The sequence below is a fragment of the Schistocerca serialis genome, chromosome 4 (assembly GCF_023864345.2).
Source record: "Schistocerca serialis cubense isolate TAMUIC-IGC-003099 chromosome 4, iqSchSeri2.2, whole genome shotgun sequence".
Taxonomy (NCBI): domain Eukaryota; kingdom Metazoa; phylum Arthropoda; class Insecta; order Orthoptera; family Acrididae; genus Schistocerca; species Schistocerca serialis.
The window spans coordinates 811,932,322-811,955,587 of record NC_064641.1 but is presented as its reverse complement, the minus strand read 5'-3'; the positions used below and the strand labels follow the sequence as shown (position 1 = coordinate 811,955,587).

The 23,266-nt window shown below is 42.2% G+C and overlaps 1 protein-coding gene across 1 annotated transcript in view; it reads left to right on the top strand.

Moving 5' to 3' along the window:
• The window catches only part of LOC126474788 (carcinine transporter-like), a 46,009-nt gene extending 23,244 nt beyond the window's left edge, over window positions 1–22,765 (top strand). The window contains exons 3-7 of the mRNA XM_050102263.1: window positions 370–527; window positions 6,222–6,405; window positions 10,640–10,854; window positions 13,395–13,582; window positions 22,553–22,765. Coding sequence (XP_049958220.1) covers window positions 370–527; window positions 6,222–6,405; window positions 10,640–10,854; window positions 13,395–13,582; window positions 22,553–22,765 — 958 coding nt within the window. The remainder of the gene's footprint in view (window positions 1–369; window positions 528–6,221; window positions 6,406–10,639; window positions 10,855–13,394; window positions 13,583–22,552) is intronic.
• The last annotated feature ends 501 nt before the right edge of the window (window positions 22,766–23,266 follow it).

The window sequence follows — 23,266 nt, the reverse complement described above, 5'->3', positions numbered from 1 at the left end:
ATGCTATTCTATGTAACTACTGACAATTGTAAAAAAAGACGCTCCTGCTACAAAGTACCACAGCCCGTCGATCGTCGTGCATTTTGCAAGTATTTCATATTGTTGTAAGATACTCAAGGTAAATACAAATATGCTAGATCATTGTTGTCGGGTACTGTGACGCTAAATAGATGAAAAAATAGTATCAGCTACTTAAGATTTAAAATTTGTATAACAATGTAATCAAATCGGATAAGCAGATGTGAGCTACATTAATGCTCTAAATTCGTTGTTACTGTAAAACTGTATAGCACTTTTTAAGCAGTCAGTATCAGAAGAAGCCACCTGACTGGAAATCCAGCATTACCGATCAACGTTATTCCTATCTAGGTACGGCCGACGGCCCCAGCAGTTCCTGTGCATGGCGGCCCATGTTATCAGCAGGCTTTTGCTGGTCCTCACACCAGACGTCCTTTTGCTCTTCATCCTGGCGGAGTCCCTCATATCAGCTGCTGCAGGGCCTATGATCGAATCAGCGTTGGCTGTTGGTGAGTGAATTGTGGGAATCCATAATCCAACATGTAGTAATTGCTTTCAATTTGTTTTAGTTTTTTTATTCACTTTATTATTTCCTGCAGCTGAATTTGTTAGTCATTCTGTAACATCTGTTAATGCTACTTGCCGATAATCTGTGGTGGTTTATCGCTGGTGTTCGCGTTGCGCGCAATGAACCTAAGACATGGAGCCGCACAGCTGTATCCATGAGATGCGGGTTCAGCGAAATGTGTATAATGGCACTTTGTAACATGTAATTATTGTGTCAGTCAGCGTGTTAGATATTAGATGAATCATTAGTGTCAGGTCTTTTGACCTAGTAGACGTATCAGTGTGAAAGATATCCTCGGACGATGTGGTATGCAGATGTTTATCACATTCATGTCTTGGTGTTCGTGTAAAAAATGGGATAATAAAGACATTTTGTTACTATTAATTGGGTAATTTCATTTACAGTCGTCACTGACCACATCATCGGCTGATACTAATACTGGACAGTAGGCCTTACTACTAAAATTTATGTAATCATATCCAGAAAATTGGAGGCTTAAGAACCACAACGGATGAAGGATATAAGTGTGGTAAGAAAATCCGAAGCGAAGATGGTTACAGGTGCAGGACCATTAAAAGGGAGAGTTAAGGCATCATCAAATGGAATATGTGCGATAAAAGGAAAAATTGAGCGCGTTTGAAGCCACGCATGCGGGTAACAGCTTTGAAAGGTTCTTGTAGAGAAAGTGGGAGTGCTATTTTTTCTTAAACCTTGGAAATGGAAAATGTATTAGATCATACTGAGGTAGATAGTTGTTTTACGGAAATAAAGCAATTTTACTTCTCTGGAACATTAACTGACAATTTTACATCAAAACACCACCAATATTAAAAACTTGTTATCTCATATGAGACGTAGCAAATTCCCCGTTTTCTTTATTTATGTGTTTGTACTGCAAATCCCCTATTCTGTGTGTGTTAGAGAATATGTTGTGCTAATTTTAAGGGATATCTTTCGCATTCCACCCTCATACTGCGAAGGGCAAGAATACGACCATCAGTATGCCTCGCTATGTTCCTTAATCTGTCTTATCTTAACCTGCCTGTCCCTACGCGACTGTTACAATTTTATCTACTGTAACGTGTTCCTTGAATACTGATCAACTGTTATGTCGAAGCAGAATGACTGTAATTGAAGAATGGTGCGAACTGAAGGACAAAATTCAATACGAGAAGATATGAATTATCAGATTACCTGATGAAACTCCTACCGTCCGTGAAAGTAAGAATCTTTTGAAGGGAATAAATCGTGGTCTATGAGGGAAAGCGGAGTGAGAATAAATAAACAAAACATGAAAGTAAAGAGATTTACCAGGAATGATATTAGTCACAGGGACCAAGTTTTAGACGATTGAAAGGATGTTGCTGTCATGAGATCGAAATACTCTTCAGAAATATCTAGTAGCAACAAAATAGAGCGTAATTAAAGAAATAAATTTTTGAGAATGTCTACCCGAAGCACAGAATAGTATGACACTGCATCATAGGCTGTAAGGAAATGGGAACTGAGCACAACAGAAGCATCTGAGATGTACGTCTACAGAAGGCTGTTGTGTGTAAAATTGCCTTAGAACATTTATGAACAATCTGGAGGATCTGGGAGGGGAATACGCGTGAAATAAAATAGAACGTGAAGGACGACAGGATGTGTGCTTGGACGTAAGTGTACAACTTCCAAGGTAGTATGGGCCCCAGTCATGCAGTTATCGTGCACATGAATCAGGATATATATTTCTAAATTCGCGGTGACCATGTTCTACACTATCTCCTAGATTTTTACAGTGATAATCCAGTTGACGGTCACGCCAACCAAAATGAAGACTGCACGCATAGTTTCCTGGTTTGATCAACACTCAGGTGCTATAAATAAAGCATTATACGCCGAAATCGTAATCGCATGGAAATGACTGGGACTGCTTGGACCAGCGGGTGACACGTGCAATTATGTTCCTCACACTTTGGCAGCTCAACGGCATCAAGGTGTGAATTCAACTGGATTTCTGCTGAGTATGGTTTAGTTGTAAATTCCTTACATCGAAGAATCGAAACAGTTACAGCATTAGAGGCGGTTTCTCTAGGTATTACCTTGATTGTAGTAATCAGTACTCTGTTGCAAAGGAATCTTTGGTGGGCAGCAGCAGAACAGTGAGAGGAGTGACAACCCGAGTGCGAATTATAAAGAAAACCCTATCACTATACTGTTGCCATCACTTTATTGCGGGCAAAGAAATGAGTTGATGTAATTTCCAGTGGACCCAACCATCCCATATATCTAATGGAGTGTAATAATTACCTGGTTTTAAGCAAGAGGAATAATCACTTGCAAACCTAAATAAGGGTAATACTAAGACGTGAATCGTCCCTGTTGAAATGAGATGCAGAGTAAGTGCTATTCAGTCTAGTGTTAGAGTCTCTTCAGTGAGCCTATGCGAATAGGACATGACACTGCTCGAAATTTTCTTATGACTGCGGCGCTTTTTATTCAGTACCCCATTTTAAATGCCTTTAGCCAATTCAGGCAGTAGTTAAGGCGAGGTCAGGCTATATTCCTGGTACTCGTTAATAAATTACCGTCACTGGACGCGCATCGCAGCCCTCCATCATGTTTGGCCGATGCTTCTGGGTGCCGAACCTGTGTTTAGGAAACGTTCCGAAGCTGTGTGAGGAATACCTGGTCACTGCAGTCCAAGATCTGTCGGCGTTTACAGTGACCAATTGTTAAATCGCTGCCCTTTCTGATTCTATTCCAAAAACTTTCCTCTATCTCTGGACTCTGTAACACTTGATAGATGACAGATGACGCAAGCAAATCCCTCGTTTCCGTTTTATGTGACACTACTGCAACACATCTAAATCAATAGCTTTACAGTGTTGTGCATTACATCTATCCATTTTATTTTCTCCAAATTTGTTGAAGCTTAGGTTACTTTTTGATGTTGATACTTTAATAGTTCGAGTTCGATCTAGATCAAAACTGATGCACTTCCTTTCTGCTTTAGGTCTGGAACTGACAGACATCAAACATCGGACGACGCTGAACTATTTCTCAAGCAGCAGCTTGGGGGTTGGCATTATGGCTTCCGGCTTCTTAGCTTGGCCTCTCCGCAACTGGAACTACTTTCTGTCTTGCTCTGCAGCGTTCTGCTTAGCGCTGTTTTTATTCTTCAGGTAATGTGCAGCGTGAAGAAAACTAGACAGACATAATTCTGAATATTTGTGAGCAGTGTGTCGTTATAGGATTCTTTTCTGAATGATAATATGTTTCCACTACCCATTATCACATTCAATTCTCCAAACGTGAGACTTTTTTTTCTGCGAGAGCTATCTTTCATTTTAAGTTTTCTTTAAGATGCAATATATATCTGTCTGTGAAAGGCCTACATTTCCCACTTCGACTGTAAAAATAAATTATTTCCGTTGTTGGGCAGAATCGGCTTTCATTTATTTTGTACACTGTAAATGTGAACATTCGTGTTAATTTTTCTGTTCGATCTTGATAAATTCCATCATAGAAATTATCTATTTGTGGTATACATTGACAATTAGATTTGATTTTTATGTATGGAAGCAGTATCATTAAGTCTCCATCCGTTACAGAATGGGATCTATTTTTTATTTCTAACGTGTAGTGGCACAGTCCTTAGAATCGCGAGGCGCCAACGCATGCTCATGTGGATAAAATGAAGAATTTTGTAACCTACTTCAGTAACAATTATTAATAAATAGCATGATGTAAACACGATAACCTTACAGTGAAACTTTTCCACATTCAAATATAATGTAATCGAACGGTAATGAGATGGATGGAGAGTTTGAGAAGATGATGAATACTATTCTCATTCTAACTGTACATCACATTCTTTCAAAAATGGCTCTGAGCACTATGGGACTTAACACCTGTGGTCATCAGTCCCTTAGAACTTAGAACTACTTAAACCTAACTAACCTAAGGACATCACACACATCCATGCCCGAGGCAGGATTCGAACCTGCGACCGCAGCAGTCGCGCGGGTCCGGACTGAGCGCCTTGAACCGCTTGACCACCGCGGCCGGCGCATTCTTTCAATAACTCAGAATGTACTAACATTTATTTCTCAATGTGGCTATTTAACTGGCGTTTTTATAACTTTTCTTATGTCTTTTCACCACAATCCCTTACACGTTTCGATTGCCTGTCATTTTCAAGGGCAGTATTATATTAGTCTTATAAAGTGGTTCATTATATGCATTGTATCACGTCAATATTCTCAACCATGAGACAAGTACCGGATATGTATGCAATCCAGGTTACTATCAGTCCATCGCCTCCTTTCCCCTCTTTCTGACAGTCTCCTCATCCCCCTCTGAGTCCATCCCCTGCTGCTTCGTCTCTATCATTCTTCCCCACAGACCGCAATGCTTCTCTCTATGTCCATCTACCTTCCTCTGTACATCTTCTCCTCCCTCTATCCATACTCCCTCCTTTTCTTGTCCATCTCCCCCTCGTTTCTGTCTCTGTCGATCTCCTCTCCTATCTCTCTGTCGATGTCTCCCTCCACCTTTATTTGTCCATCTTCTGATCTCTCTTTCTCTCTACATCTCCTCTTCCTCCCTTCATTGTCTATGTCCTCTTCCCACCTAGTCCAACTCCTCGTGCCCCTTCTTTCTGTCTATCTCTTCTCCTCTCCTCCCTCGGTCGATCTTTGGTTTCCTTTCTCTGCCCATCTTGCCCCTCCCCTCCCTTTGACCATCTCTTCCCTTTCTATTCATTTCCGTTTTTCCCTCTCTCTGTCCAATTCCTCCTCGGCACATAAATGTGTCCATCACCTCCATCGTCCTCTGTGTCTGTCCACCTCAGTCTCCACTTCTTTCTCCATGTTTTAACCCCATCCAAATCGGAGATCTATGCTTCTCACCTCTTCAGTATTTATTTACAAATAGTATTTAATAACTGTTATCACGTTTGACTGAAATCGATTCAGCTGTTTTGGAGTAGTTTTATACTCGTGACCTTATACGCACATGCCACACATATTTTCCGTATATTTAACATACGACCCATATATTTGTACTAATTATTCATATATGTTTCTAGCACTTTTGTTCAAACCCAGTTCGATGTTTATGACGTTATATCTCTTGAACTATGTTTTGTACAGTATAATTTAACAAGTAGATTCGTTGCTAATCGAGTTAATAATAAAGACATTATACCTGGTGCGGAGGTTGTACTCCATGAACAGTGAAAGGACAGTAAGAGATACTCTGTTTTCCCTTGCATCGTTCTTTGTATGTGTTTGGAAGGGGGGCAGTTCACAGAGATTTAAAAATATTTGTAAGGATGTTTGAAGTCACTAAGTGCTCTTATTCTCAAATACTGGATGAATATAGACTAGTTATTTGTAAGATAGGAGGCTCTTACCACACAATGATTTTTTCCAGACAGTAGTGGTATGTGTACAAACTTTGGTTGAAATGGTTCTAGTGGCTTAGGAGGAAATGGGGAACATATATACATGTATACATAACTACATAGATAGATAAACACATATGCTTTTATAACATCTATGGATTTAAGAAGAGTGACTACATTCTCTCACGAGATGAACCCTGGGTAGGTGGTTCCCAGAGTCACCGCGGTGGTTGGCATGCAAAGGTCGCGAGGAGGACGCCTTGAAGTTGCTGCGTCGCATCGCCATCACCAACGGCGGTGAGGTGCCTTCGTTCGCACCGCAGGTGATGCGGACCGTGGCCAAGGCCCAGAGGGACAGGAAGGGCTTCCTCAGCCTCTTCTCCAGCTGGAACGTCTTCAAAAATACTGTGCTGCTCATTATTGCAAGGTATGTGAACGCAGATGAAAGCTACCATAAGCATTTCGCCTCCTCAATCCGCTGTCTTGAGTAGATAGGTATCTGCTTATATCATAGTAACTGAATTAATGTTTCGAAAAGACTGTCAGGAGTTCGGAAATTAAACGCTTATGTATAAACTTACTAAGTGTATTACAGAGCGTACAATGACGGCAGGTATGGCAACATGAGACTAATTTGTATAAATAGTTGCTATTTGAGGCACTCATAGAATTGTCCTTGTGGTAAAAAGAGTGTAGATTGAATAAATTAATGAACCTGTAGATAAAGCTCTGGAATTATGTAACAGTTAATCAGATTTGGTGTCAATGGGTTATTGGTAGTGCTAGGCACATGTGTATTACGTCTGTATAAGTCAAAGGATTACATGAAAGCACAATTTAAAAATAAACATGCATCTGCTTACGAGAGTAATATCACCACTGAACTGTATTCAATGACGCAGCATTAACTGTAAACTTTCACAAATACGTATATGTATATTTCACATGTGACTGTGATAACGTAAAGGGCATTCAAATGTAAACGAGATGGGTGAAAGAATGTACTACCAAGTAAACTTCAATCACTCTTCTCACATTTATCTCTCTGTAAGGCAAGAAAGTCAGTGCCTTCAAGGGAAAAAGTTTGCGGTTGACTGTGCCTTGGTGTGGACCTCATAGTCAGAAAGGAAACCGACCACCGTGAATGTCTCTCCTCAGGCTCCAAAAGTCTGGAAATCGCATGGTGGAATTCGAGTCGTTATGGGGGAGTTGTAAGCGCTCCTGAGTGAACCTTCTTCAGCGACCTAAAAATTTCCCGGGCAACGTTTGAGTGGGCCCATACAGACGTCGGTGTTCTTTGGTTGAAGAGGTGTAAGGCTGGGTACAATCATGGTTTCATAGGCAATCACAAGCTTATCTCCAGATAGGTATGGGCTGTCTTTCTTAACTGTCGACAAGTAATTAACATTTATGAAGATTTCTTTTGAAATGAACAGTTTCCATGAATTTTCTGCGATCTGTCGAATTTTTATTTGACTGCTCTTTATATCTCCATTGCTTGTTGTGGAAGGTTAAACAAAAACCTAAGAGTGGGAGTACTTTTAACTGTCTCCATAACTTTGGTCGATACTTGACTCACACAAGGCATTCACACTATATGTGGTCACAACTCACCGAGTTTATGCTAACATAAATTAAAATTTTAATGGTAATACCGCAATGGTAGTTGCACACCTGAGTGAAGTTGTACAAGATCTGCAAATTTTCAATTTTAGATCGCTTTATGAAAATTACTCGAAGTAATAGCAAAAGGACACCGCTACAAACGCGAGTAGGAGACCATTACGGAGATATGCTGTGGCAAGTATCTTCAACTAATGGTGTCGTTCTGGTGCGTCCGAAAGCAGCGCTCAATTCGGAAAGCGCCTAGGGCGTTTAGAATGGTTTTTCGCGTTGACTTTGATGCTTTTAAGCTACTTAGCCACGGTAGTGTTAATTGCGTCATAAATAAGAAACGACACGCATTATGTTAAGATACGACTGCAGTAGCTTCCTCGAACATATTTGTCTAGGGAGATACAATAGACCGAGCAATGCGTCTTACTCCAGCATTGCAAGGTACCGTGGTAGGCTACAGCAGAAGCATGTGACGTAAAGCATTCTCCACATCTACCTACGCAATACATCACGATGCCGCCATCTTACTTCCACACATCTATAGAAGGGGTGGATGCCGCATCCGCCGAAGGTGACTCGAGTGGACGTTATCGGAACGTGCCGGCACAGACACAGCGACACCCTGCCTATTTGTCACTTTCGGCGTCATGTGTTACTAAATTATAAGGTAATTCCAGGTTTTAGGTACATTATAAAATAATTTTTGTAGACAAACTTACGTCATAGTAGTATCCTCGAATTTATCCTTAGATCAACGTAAATCGGTATTTCAGCGAGGCATCTGTCCTCCATCTCCTGGAGAACGCTGCCGCATCCTGCTGAGAACTGATACATCTTACAATTGTGTTACTGGCTTGCTAAATACCTTTTATTTCGTATAAAAAATTACTAGATACAGAGTACTGCACACATCAAAACAAGTTTTGCGTCACCTTGGTTCCGAGAGTTCCGGAACCTGTGCAGAAAACAGGAGTAAACATTAACATCATTTCCGTCGTTTTCATTTCCCATGACAACAACACATTGCATGTTGTTCCACCATACAGCAAGACCTTCAGAGGTGGTGGTCCAGATTGCTGCACACATCAGTACCTCTACTACGCAGTACGTCGTCTTCTTGCATTTATGCATGCTTTTATTCGTCGTTGCATACTATCCATAAGTTCATCAAGGCAGCAGTAGTGAACACAAAAAGATCCTGAGGAGGATCCCAGCAGAGGGGTCGAAACGTCGAACATTTTAGAAGAAACATGACGCGGCCTAATAACCCAGAAGATTTTAACTTCAGTCACCAAGGCACCGTTGGTTCAGATTGTCCCACTCCTCAACGGCGATTCGGCGTAGATCCCTCGGAATGGTTAGTGGGTCACGTCGTCCTTAAACAGCCCTTTTCAATCTATCCCAGGCATCTTCGATAATGTTCACGTCTGGAGAAGGTGCTGGCGACTCTAGTCGAGCGATGTCGTTATCCTGAGGGAAGTCATTCACAAGATGTGCACAATGGGGGTGCGAGTTGTCGTCCATGAAGACAAATGCCTCGCCAATACAATGCCGATATGCTTGCAGTATCGGTCGGAGGATGGCATTCACGTATCGTACAGCCGTTACGGCGCCTTCCATGACCACCAGCGACTTACGTCGGCCCATATAATGCCACCCCAAAACAGCAGGAAACCTCCATCTTGCTGCACTCGCTGGACAGTGTGTATAAGGCGTTCAGCCTGACCGGGATGTCTGTAAACTTGTCTCTGACGATTGTCTGCTTGAAGGTATATGCGATACTCATCGGTGAAGAGAACGTGATGCCAATCCTGAGCGGTCCATTCTGCATTTTACTTGGCCCATCTATACCACGCTGCATTGTGTCGTCGTTGCAAAGATGGACCTCGCCATGGACGTCGGATGTGAAATTGGGCACCATGCATCCTATTGCGAACAGTTTGAGTCGTAACATAACGTCCTATGGCTGCACGAAAAGCTTTGCTCAAGATGGTGTCGTTGCTGTCAGGGTTCCTCCGAGCCATACTCCGTAGGTAGCGGTCATCCACTGCCGTGGTAGCCTTTGGACGGTCTGAGTTGGGTATTTAATCGAGAGTTCCTGTCTCTCTGTATCCCCTCCACATCCGTACGACATTGCTTTGGTTCCGTCCGAGACTCCTGGTAGCTTCCCTTATTGAGAGCCCTTCGTGGAACAAAGTAGCAATGCTGATGCGATCGAACCGCGCACGGTTGAACTACAGATCTCACGAGCCGTGGAACTCCTTCCTGGTGAAATGACTGGTTGTCGGATACCCTCCATCTAATAGGTGCTACTCATGCACGTTCTTTTTACATCTTTGGGCTGGATTAGATACATCTCTGACCAGTCAAAGGGACTGTGTCTGTGATAAAATATCCTGAGTCAACGTCTGTCATCAGGAGTTCTAGGAACTGGGGCGATACGAAACTTTTTATGATGTGCGTGTAATGTGCCTGTGTGCGTCCGTTTGCGTGTGCGTTCATTGTTCGTCCGTTTGTGTGTGTTTGTTAATGTGTGCATGTGCATGTTGAAAAGAAAGAGGATGGGGTCTTTAATATAATCATTAAAAACAATAAACAATAACGGTGCTTTTAAAATGATATAGAAGACAATATTGCAACAAAAACTAGGATATGAGCACCGTCGTTTGCTGCGCTGAGAGACGTGTACGCTTTTCAAACCATTTATGTATCCGAACAACTGAAATCCCTATTCCAAGATAGTAAGTAATTCGGTTGCTAATTGTGAACTTACATTTATTCCACAAAAAATCAAAACACACTGCTAAAGAATTTAAACATACACACAGTTCGTAAACGCTTGGATATAAAAATTGCCTAGCAATTTTAATAAAACAGCTCTGACAGTTTCACGATAGTCAAGCACCAGTAACAGCACTCATTTAGGCCTGCAGCAGCCGGAGTTTCAAATGGTCGGGTCGTGGTGATGGCTAGCACCGTCATGAATTTGGTTGATTAAACATGTCGGTAATTAACTGCATTCCTTGTGAAACAACTCTGCACAGGTCTACGCACCTGCTGACGCTTCACTCGCTGGTGATGATGGCTGGCGGCGTGGGCGTGAATCCTTTCTTAGCAGTGGCAGCGCAGGGCGCCATCCAGCTGCCCGCCTACTGCGTCGTCCACTACACTGCTGCGCGCTTCGGCCGCCGCTGGTCCGCCGTGGGCAGCGCCCTGCTCGCTGGCATCACCTCTGCAGCCGTCTCCTGCATGTTGGCCGGTGAGCTGCGCGCGCCCTGGAAGATGCAGAGTGTTTGGTCCATCCTGCAACTGTGCAGCTAGTAAAGATTTGCCTGAGCTTTGATCTGCAGCACTGTTGCGTGGGGCTGACCGCGCAGCAAGTGTTTTACTCGTACCACTGTTCACAGACAAGCTTTAGGAAGGAAACAATAAGCGATGGCCATTAACGTCTTGGTTCATCTTGCAGCCCTCATGTGGACAGTTTACGCAAGAATACAGAATCAATGTTTTAAACACAGTATATTCTTCAATTTCATCTGCCGTACATCATGACGAAAAAGAGTTCACGTGTGAACAGCCGTGTGTCAGTGTCCAACGGGCACAGTATCTCTTCGGCAAGTGAGCACTTAACGATTAACAGGTGGGTTGACGAACTGACCGCCGAGGCGCCGAGGTGCCAGGCTTTTGTCTCTCCCACCCTCCCCCCCTTCTCATACAGGTGCTGCCAACGCTGTCCGCGCCCAGGCGCGGAGCGTCCAGCATCCGTTCCGTTTGAGGTCCACGCCCATGGGCAATCCTCGGCGGCATCTTGGTAGTATATCAGCCTGTTCTCCAACTCGTGGTGGGATGTCTTCTTTTCCTTTTCTCAGATTTAAAGTGTGTTCCGAGGACTTACTAAGGATGTAACCGCCCTCTGGATTGATCAGCGGTTCTCGTGCTCGAAACTCGATTGATTCTGTAACGACATGGTCCCAGTTTTGGACGTCTGTGTCAGAACCTTGCTCTCGTCGTAATTCATTCTGTCTAATTCCGAGAGCTAACGTTCAGCAACCGCCGACTTGTAAGGCTGCGGCAGACTGGTGTGCCGATGATGTTCTAGGCAACGATCTTCGATAGTACGCACCGTCTGACCTATGAAAGCCATACCACATTCGCAGGGGATCTGGTAGACTCAGGATTTCCATAGTCCTTGTTCGTCACTGACATTACCAAGCAGTGTCTGCTTCTCAATTGGTGATCGAAAGAAACTGTTCATTTGATGATTTTGAGGGATTCGACCTACCTTCGACGATAAAGCTCCACAAAACGGAATAATTGCTATACCCCCTTCCAGCATCCTCACCGTTATGTACTGTCATCTCGAATTGTAGCTACAGGTATCAGACCAGCTGTTTATTGTCCGAGAGCATATAGGGAAACCTTGAAAATCAAACACCATCGCCTTTTCGTCGCTTGACTCGGAGAGTTCTCAGAACAAGTTTCACTTACATAGCACCTCGTAAAGTGTCCTAACAAGACTCTCACCAGCATGCTGCCTTGTGAGCTCCCATTACAAGACTGTAGCCAACATGGTGTCTCGTGAACTATCGTTGCAAGAGTTACAGCACAGTGCCTCATGAACTCTCAGACGACACTGTAGTCAACATCTCGCCTCGTGATCCTGGGTACAAAATTCGCCTAGCTGCATGGTACAAGGGTCATTATTTTGGCTGCTGAAGCCACATGATTGTTTTACATTTCTCAGTACGTTGAGTGACAAAAAGTAATTGGAAGGTACTGTAACACTTTTGCTGAAGCTATGGTTGTCATTACAGTTCTGTTAGAAATGTGTTGCTCACTCGCTCAAATCGGTGGCAATGATCCACAGTAGTCTGTTAATCGCCACGTACGACTGTACAGAAGCGATGTGTTATCCGTTATTCAGAGTGAGTACTGTAAGACAGTGCATAACTGTGGAAACATTGTTCCTGCGATAGTGAGAGCCACCCAAGACGCATTTGACCTCAGATAGCGGCATTCAGATGTAATCTTCGATATGTTAAGTTATAAGCGTCTTGTTCCCTTAAATCCCCCAGATTGATAGGTGGTATATTTTCATAGTCACACATACCTGACTGTCATAAGCTCATCACAAGTTTAGTTTAAGCTCCTTCCACACGCCACCCCCGACAACAACATTCGAGTAGCGTTCAGGGCATGTCATCAGATGCGACAACCCTTAATGTTATTTTCAACACTCATTTTATATTAGTGGCGCAAAAACACGGTGAGGAGTTCAGACTACAAGAGCATAGAAGCTTACTAAATTTGGTGCTACAGAATGATGCTGAAGATAAGACAGATAGTTCGAACAGCAAACGAAGAGGTATTTAATCGAATTAGCGAGGAAAGAAATTGATGGATCGACTTGACTAAAAGTAGGGGCCAGGGACGCATTTTGCAGCATCAAGGAAGAAAGTGTTGGTGATTAAAATTGTAGAGGAAGACGGAGTGTTCAATACAGCAAGCAGGTTCTAATGGATTTAGGTTGTTCTAGTTACGCAGAGATCAAGAGGGTTTCATGCGATAGGCTAGCACGGAGAGTTGCTTCAAGACAGTCTTCGGACAGAAAACCAAATGAACAAAATTTGACGTGGCGTTCATTTACTTAATTTTGTAATTGATATTCGTGCGAATCTCTCTATCTCTCTCCCTCTATCTATCTGTGTGTGTATTTGTGTGTGTGTGTGTGTGTGTGTGTGTTACTTTTTTTATTTAGTTGTATGTGGTAATTGCTGCACCGTATGTTTAATGGTTCAGCTAACTTCAGCGGACTGGCCATTACGGTGATGATGGTGATAACGCAGTTCTTCACGACGGGCACAAACGGTATGGCCAACCTGCAGAGCGTGGAGGTGCACCCCACGTGCCTGAGGCAGATCGCGGCCTGCGTTGAGTGGACCGCTGCTGGCGTCGTCATGTCCGCCCTGCCATACGTAGCCCTCATGGTAAGTGGAGCGACACGGGCATGAAATCTATATTCGTATTTTGTTTGTAGCTAAGATATCACTATTATCTTAGTGAAATGAAAGCTACGAGATGAGAATATGTGAATAGACATCAGAAGAAAACAGAAAACAATTTTTCCAGAACAAGTACATCTCATGCACAGTCTTCAGAGCCAAAAACTCTAGATACAGCAGCAAACAGGATGCGTATCACTTTGACGTTACCGTTTACTGACAGAGCGCATAGGTGTACCTATAGCATTTCAATAAGCTGATGTATCTTCATTCTTTATACACTGGTACGTAGTTGTCGGATGAACAGCTCTGCTACATGGGCAAAACGACGCATCATAAGACGAAGGCATGTCACGAACTAATGGAGATAAAGCCTCTCTAACTGTCTCTCAAATTTTTCTAATGCACTCTTAGCGTTAATAACCGACAGAATTCAGAGCTTTCGAAAAATGCGTCATTGCTTCACCAGGAAAGTAACTTACTATAGAAACTGGACATGTGTTACTGACGTAGTAATGCCCACTGAGAGAAACTGTTACATTGTTGCCAACGATGAAATAATGTACGTAAGCTTTGTAGTGCCGTCAATAGATGGACATGACAGTTGTGATAAAGAGGAACGAAGTTTTTCTTTATGGAAATAGTTTAATGTATTAGTCGACTTGAATCTTATCTTCTACAAAATAGTCCTCATTACTACACTGGCGCTCTTTCCGCTCACCATAACGATTTATGGAGCTTTTAGCTATCTCAGCGAAGCGTTGTAATTTCATTTATGCATATAAAACGAACGAGTATTAAGGTTTTCTTTACTTTTTAGAAGAGAAAACGGTCACATTGGCTGCTGACTGGTGACACGCAGCATTCATTTTGCTCAAAAATGTATGAATAAGCAACGTAGTGGTACGGCTGATTTGTCGTGGTGGAAAAGTGATGAGCTTTTTCGTCAAAAATCCAGTTTCTTTTGCCATTTGCTTCACGCTAGTGGAGTTGAACTTTGAAGTAGCACTTCTTACTGATCGCGATTGTGGCAGGCATTCGTATGGCACTATGACGTTGAAATCGGAGAACAAAAGTGAGCATATTTTTCAGATATGACCGCAGTTGTCGAGATATATTTGATCTTTGCAAAGCAGAATGATTAGGCTGAGACGACTGATGTTGGACTTGAATCTGACGTTATATACATAAATTAATTTTTCATCTTTTTTCATGACAATTTTGAGAGGTTTCTCGTGTTTGTCGATCTCATCTAGCAACTCCTCAGCAACCATCATTTTCCACTATTTTTGTTCTAACTATAGCAGTTTCAGAAGAAACTATACTTACTCCCATTTCACACCTACAACACCCGAAAGACGTTAATAGTGTTACTGATTTTTGCGACTGTGATATGGCGATCGGCACATTTTAGACGATTTTATCGGTTGATGAAGGGCTGTAGCATTCGGGCAGGAATGTCATCTTCAACACCTCCACGGCCTTCTTCGAAACACTTATACAATTCGTAAACCATTGTCTTACTCCTAGAAGTCCGCCTAACATGTAAGTAGTCAGTGCGTCTGACTGTTATGCAACGCGCCCAGGTTCGATTCCGTGCCTGGTAGGAGATTTTCTCCGCTCGGGGATTGTGTGTTGTGTTGTTCTCCTCGTTATTTCATCCTCAGAAACACCCACGTCGCCCAAAGATGCTTCAACCAAACAGATTCGCAAGTCGTCGGCCGAGCTTCCCCAGGTGGGAAACCCTGGCCATAAAAAAAAAAAATGATTCAAATGGCTCTGAGCACTATGGGACTTAACATCTATGGTCATCAGTCCCCTAGAACTTAGAACCACTTAAACCTAACTAACCTAAGGACATCACACAACACCCAGCCATCACGAGGCAGAGAAAATCCCTGACCACGCCGGGAATCGAACCCGGGAACCCGGGCGTGGGAAGCGAGAACGCTACCGCACGACCCCGAGATGCGGGCCCCTGGCCATCAGTCTCGCACAATCATTTCATTTACATAACGTTTTTCTCATTACATTTAGTATTTGACTGTAGGAAGCGGTTCGTAAGTTGTATTAAAGAGCTTCATTACGATTGGTGAACGTTTTAGACAGCCTTGGAACCACAGTTCCGAAAGGTAAATATGTTCGATTGCCACTTAACCTTGACAAGACACAAACATTTGCAATAAAAATAAATAATTGAGGTCGGTTATATTTTACAGTTATACCTTTCCTGTGTCTCTCCTAAATTGGTGGTAAAAACCTTAGGCGATGGCAGTACATACACCAGACGTAACACCCGTTAGGTATTTTGAAGCGGTTGTAACACAGATGTGAAAGTATTTCAGTTGATCGTGTTAGACAATGTGTGGGCATAAAAAATTACTCTGAGAATGCTAGTTTTTTCGTAAGTGTGCGTATTATTTTAGTCAACATTTATTGTCTGCTAGTCCAGATTAGATACAATCTTTTTGGGCCTAACTGTGAATATAAACTGTGCATTACTATTTTAGCTGCACGTGTGTAAGAATGAGCACAGCGTAGGGGCACATCCTTCAGAGTTTCGTATCATGTTTTCTACGGCAATTGATGTATATGTGTGATACGTAGCACCCTTTTTATCACTGTGACGTTTCTGCAAACTTTCGAAACACCGAATCAACATTATGACATTTCTCGAGGATTATAGGCATCGAAAACAATTAATTTGGAGCTCTACTGTGCAACCAAAGTGTGGTACAGGAGTAGAACTTTGGATGTCTGCAAATGAGCTCATATTTTGTTGATGACAAACAACAGCGACATTAACCAGTAGCTTTATTTTGCGTTTTTGAACTTTTGCTGAGTAAAAGTTACAACTAAAATCATCTTCAGTAACTTTATATCACAAATTCGTTGATTACATTACACAAGCAAATATTTATTTTAACTAATAATAGAGGGTATGTTTTATACAAGTTATCACATGTCTTAGTAAATGATGCATAGTTTTGATTGAAATTTAGAGATATGACTGGTGAAACTGCCTACAAATAGTTTTTTGTGAATTGGAACGAAAACGCAGCTGACAATGGCAAACTATCTGTTGGTTACTGTCTTGGATTTTCGGCCAATGTTTATTTAGTAACAATTCTAACGTCTCCCCAGAAGTGTGACTTGTACTCTCAAAGTCTTGACAGTGCTAGCCACATGTGCAAGAAAAACGTCAGTAACTTCATCAAACATACGTCCCCCAAAGAACCCGAGAATGAAAAAGGCAAGCGAGTAGTTATTAGACGACGGAAAGTGTGGCTGTAGGAAAAGTAGGACTCCAGAAAGGTACTTTGGACTTAGATTATGGAAGCAGACCTTAAGGAAAATCAGAATGCTTTCATTAGATTTGTTGATCGAAAAACAGCGGTCGACAGTGTAGAATAGTGCAAGGTTTTCAAAATTATGAGAAAAGCGGGAATGGGTTACGGGGAAGGATTGTTGACACACAACATGCACTAGACCCAAAGAGATAATTAAGAACTGAAGACCAAGGTCGAAGCGTTTCATATTAAGAAGTGTGTAACACTTGCATGCAGTATTTCATAGCTGCTGTTGAGTTACTTTTTCAAAGACGCAATGACGGAAATATAGGAAATGCTCAAGAAAGTTATTACGATTCAAGGTGAAAAGGTATCAATGATAATCTTTGCTGATGTCATTGACATCCTCAGAGAAAGTGAAAAAGACTTACAGGATCTATTGTATGGAATGAGCAGTTTAATGAGAACAGGTAATTGTCTGTGATTAAACCTAATTAATGACGATTAGTAGAAATAAGATTAGCGATAATCCTACTGATATGGAGATGAATTTATGTAAGTAGATGAATTTAAGTACTACCATATTTGAAATAAAATGACACATGACACGAGAAGCATGAAGACATAAAAAGTAGAATATCAGAGGTAAAGGGATCGTTCCTGGACAAAAGAAAAAGGCTACCTGTGTCACACATAAGTCCTAATCTCAGGAACAAATTTGTGAGAGGTGAGAACACCAGAAAAGAAGGGAATCGTAGCGTCTGAAACGTGGTGCTATAGAAGTCTGTTGGAGATAATGCATGAGAAGTTCTCCACAGAATCAGCGTAGAAAGTAACATATGAATAACGCTGCCATAAAACTCGATTGGATGACAGATCTTGTGTTAAGATAGCAACAAATAACTTACTAGGTGCTAAAGAGAGCTGTGGGGGTTGAAAACTACAGGGACTGAAATCCATCCGCCGGCCGTTATGGCCCACGGTTCTAGGCGCTTCAGTCCGGAACCGCGCTGCTGCTACGGTCGCAGGGTCGAATCCTGCCTCGGGCATGGATGTGTGTGATGTCCTTAGGTTAGATAGGTTTAAGTAGTTTTAAGTCTAGGGGGTCTGATGAGCTCAGATGTTAAGTCCCTTAGTGTTCATAGCCATTTCTTTTTTAAATCCATCAAAGAAATTATTGAGGACGTTGTAAGTGGTGCTCTCAGGCGCAAATGAGAATATCTTAGTTATTGGCGTGGAGAGACTGCATTTTCAGATTTATGCCCATGCAACACAAAATCTTCTTGTATATTTACTGAATTTTTAGTTCTCGCCTAGGACGCCAAATTATTAGCAACGACCTTGGTAATCTAAGAACTCCGGAAGCACCATCATCGTTTCATTGGAACTGTGGCACTTTGTACTGAGAGGATTATTGGCAACCCAGATATAAGTGGTTTTCCTGTCAACGTATCCACTTCAGTGGAACCATGCACCATCACTAAAAAAGTTACTTCAGATTATTATTCATATCATGAAGAGCGATTCTCTTACACCACTGAATCCAAAGGACACAGTTCTTGAACTGTTATAGCTCGGTATTGTAGCAACCGCAGTGATAAGTGACTCTGTGGCAGGTTTAATACGATGGTTCAGGATGCTGAAACAACAGATCAAGTCGTTTACCTGGAGGTCGGAAAAGAGACTGCTGAACACGCTTCGTAAATTCTGGTGTTTAACACATAAGTCTGACATCTTCGATACCTTCTCTTAACAGTACCCGTTTCACGAATACCTTTATCAATGTCATAAGCTGTCGTTTGCCCAGGAGCAAGGGCATTAGGTAGGGAACTTTACGTGCAACAACTCAGCGCAGCAAGATTTTATCGCGAAGTAAGCTTCCAACTACGTGAGCCCCTGCTCTTGCGTGAATACCGCGGTGAACAGAGTAGCAGCTACTTGGCACTAGCAACACCAGCACGTGTGTGTAAAGTGTGTGGATGATGGATTACTGCGGAACATTGCACGAGCCAGAAGTATGTCATACAATGTGCATGGACTAAAGCAAAATAAACTGTTCAGAGAATCAGTAAACTGTGTATAATGTCGAGCCACTCACTCCAATTTTCTGAACTGTTTCTGATTGTGTACACTCTTTTCAGGAAATTCTTGCCTTTCCATATGACAGTCGCTAGTAGCAAATAGTTTCTATCTCCCTTCGACTTTTACAGCAATGATGCTACGGAGCATTTTATAACCTGTAAAATAAAACTGACGACGTGGTAATGAGTACCTGTTGTTACCAGTAATGGTAATTCATTGCAGAGAATTTCTTTCGCAGCAACGTGCTTTCCGATAATGTTCTCCTTTAGCAGACACATCAATAAAAGTTCTCCACCATCTCGGTTCCGAAAGTTCCAGAACCTCTACAGACAATTAGAACAGAGACCTACATAAACATCATTTCCGCCCTTTTTCTTACCCATGAAAACACAACGCATTGCATGTTGTAACGCCATACAGCGAGACATTCAGAGCTGGTGGTCCAGATTGCTGTACACACCGGTACCAGTATTGCATTGCATTGATGCATGCCTGTATTCGTCGTGGCATACTATCCACAAGTTCATCAAGGCACTGTTGGTCCGAATTGTCCCACTCCTCAACGGAGATTCGGCGTTGATCTCTCAGAGTGATTGGTGAGTCACGTCGTCCATAAAGAGACCCTTTCAATCTATCCAAGGGTTCCTGTCTGGACCATATGCTGGCCACTCTAGTTGAGCATTGTCATTATCCTGAAGGAAGTCATTCACAAAATTTGCACAATGGGGGTGCAAATCGTCGTCCATGAAGAAGAATGCCTCGCCAATTTGCAGTCGATATCGTAACAGTATCGGTCGGAGGATGGCTTTCACGTATTGTACAGCCGTTACGGCGCCTTCCATGACCACCAGCGGCGTACGTCGGCCCCACATAATGCCATCCCAAAACTTCAGGGAACCTCTACTTTGTAGCAATCTCTGGACAGTGTGTCTAAGGCGTTCAGCCTGACCGGGTTACCTCCAAACAGGTCTCCGATGATTGTCTGGTCGAAGGCATATGAAACACTCATCGGTGAAGAGAACGTGATGCCAATCCTTAGTCGTCCATTCGGCATGTTGTTGGGTCCGTCTGTACCTCGCTGCGTGGTGTCGTGGTTGCAAAGATGGACCTCGCCATTGACGTCGGGAGTGAAGTTGAGCATCATGCAGCCTAATGCACACAGTTTGATTAGTAACACGACGTCCTGTGGCTTCAAGAAAAGCTTTACTCAACTTGGTGGCGTTGCTGTTAGGGTTCCTCCGAGCCATAATCTGTAGGTAGCGGTCATCCACAGAAGTAGTAGCGCTTGGCTGGCCTGAGCGAGACATGTTGTCGACAGTTCCTGTCTCTCTGTATCTCCTCCACGTCCGAACAGCATCGGTTTGATTCACTCCGAGATGCCTGGACACTTCCCTTGTGGCGAGCCCTTCCTGGCACCAAGTGACAATGCAGACACGATCGAAACGCGGTATTGACATTCTAGGTATCGTAGAACAGCAGACAACACGACCCGAGTACTTCCTTCTTGGTGGAATGACTGGAACTGATCGGCTGTCGGACCCCCTCTGTCTATTAGACAGAAGGTAATAGACAGAGGGGGATTTTACATTTTTGGGCGGGTTCAATGACGTCTCTGAACAGTTCAAACATTTTCAAATGTGTGTGAAATCTTATGGGACTTAACTGGTAAGGTCATCAGTACCTAAGCGTACACAGTACTTAACCTAAATCATCCTAAGGACAAACACACACACACACGTCCGAGGGAGGACTCGAACCTCCGCTGGGACCAGCCGTACAGTCCTTGACTGCATTGCCTTAGCCCGCTCGGCTAATCCTGCGCGGCTCTGAACAGTCAAAGGGACTGTGTCTGTGATACAATGTTCTGGGAACCGGGATGATGTAAAACTTTTTTTGATACGTGTATTTCGTAGATGCTTTTTATACGTTGGTAGAATCAGAATACTAATATAAATGTAAGACGTTGCCGTGAGTACTGGAGCAGATAAAATACCATTTTAACGTGTTGTGTACTAATATAAAAATATACCCTAAGGGGCACTTGCTTCGGATATTTTATGCCCTTCTCTACGAGGTGTAATATATTTGAATTGCTTAAGAGTCAGATACGTCGTTGAAGTATGGTAGCTGTAGGTGAATAGGATCTTTGAAGTAATAAAACGGCGAAACGAATGTACAACTTAGGATCTAAGCTGACACTTATCAGACCAGAATTGCAGGGTTTTTCACTGGTTAAACACTTTGCTTACTAAACGACTTCAACATCGATGAGAGGTCAAACGCTGGTCTTTGTTACCTTTTGTATGGCAAAAATGCTTTTGTGGGTGTTCCATTTCCAACATGATCCTAACACGTGAATTGTTATTGGTTTCCCAACTGACGTTATGACAAATGGAAATGAGGTAATTAAGTCTGAAACTAGTTGTGTCCTGAATAATTTATATAATAATATCAGTTTGAAAGAAATTATATCTAGACATTTACTGAAACTGATTCTGTGATGACCTAGCCGATCAATGAAATTTTGTGTAAATACTGTGGAGAAATATATGCAACAGTTTGTCACTATGCTGGTGCCGTATATTTCACGACTGCTAAGTCAACGTTAGTAATAGGTTGCAGCTTATTGTGAAAATAATACCTAAATTACTACTACCAGTCGCACTGTTTGGTTTTACATCTTTTTAATCAGTTATACTATCGCGATGAGCACGTTGTCAGTATATTAAATGCAGAACGGGTTTCTCCCTGTGAAGAATTTTAAAATTTTATGAGTCAGGAATGAATGAGTATACTGTTATTGTACGACATGGTGTTACTCTTAAGTACTTTGCTTATAGCTGGATAAAAGGCTGTTACCATAACAAAGCAAATTATCGCTGTACGTAGGTACTCAAAATTCAAAACTTAACGGCTACGACTTAGATAGCAAGAATGTCTTTCAAAAATCGTCATTGTATCTCACGATCCGCATGCTTCTTTGTGTGAGATGTAGATTTACGTGTGTATACTTGTGTTTGCTAATTTTGTCATATATGTCATACAGGTGTGTAAAATAGGGAAATTAAAGAGTCATGTGAGAAGTTCTATAGTAATCCCAGAAAATAAAGTAAAATATCTAGGATCATCCGATAAGTTAGCAAATTTTTTCGTGAAAATGAAAGAAATTTGTTTTTTGCCACAACTAGGTTCAAAAATATTGCCTGGTTGGATAAAATAACATATCACTCCAGTACCCTAATGCAATGTTTATAGAAAACAAATATCTGGGTTTGATTTATGCCTCTGTACTCTTCCTTGGTCTCTGAAAATGTTTCGCCACAGCATGTATCCTGCTACACAGTGAAGTAATGGTGAAAGATCGACAAACTGCAATTGCTACTAAAGCTAGTAGTGTAACACTGATACAAATTTGTGATGGAATAGTTATGGTACGAAACTTGGAGGAGGAGCGTGGGTGAAATTATCGTCTAAGACAATTGTTTTCACTTCTTCTTTAAATAGTCAAAATTACATGTGTGTATTGGTATTAGTAGTAGTTTTAATTCACAGTGCTGACACGGTCTTATTTTCTTTCTTTCAGAGCGACAGACAGATGCCATGTGCCATACTCGGTGCTCTTAACTTGGGTACAGCGTTTGCCGTATCGTTTCTTCCGGAATCTGCACTGCAGAGGTTACCGGAGACATTACAGGATGCTGCCGTCTTTGGAAAAGACCAGAAGTACTGGAGCTGGAAGCCCAAACCACCTCCAGGATATGTCACGAGGAAAACCAAGTTCGAGAGTTCCATTTAATGATATTGTACCGCGTATATACTTTTGCAGAAATATAAATAGAGATAAGAGAGCGTGATCACCGACGTATATGGAGACTACGCAAATACGATGGAAATGTACTCAGGAATAAAGTGATTTCTCAAGCTCAACTGCGGATATAGAATGACGTGCCACTTGAGTTACTCTAGCGTTTAATGATTCGTAGAACATCGCACGAAATACAGATGAGAGAGAGACGCTCGATAACGTCGTATTATATTAATTCCGTCAGGGAAAATTATGTACAATATTTCTTTACCGCTTTCGGGATCTTAGTGCTCTTATTCGTAAGGTTATGCCTACCTCATAACCTTACGAAAAAGTGCCCGAAACCACCGAAGAATTTAAATTTATTTCTATGCAACTGGTTGCTCATCATGCATCATATACGAATAAAATTGCTGAAGATGGACAAAATACTTAATACAAAAATTGGTAGCACTTAGTGTCAGACAAGTATTATAATATGTTCAGCTTCTT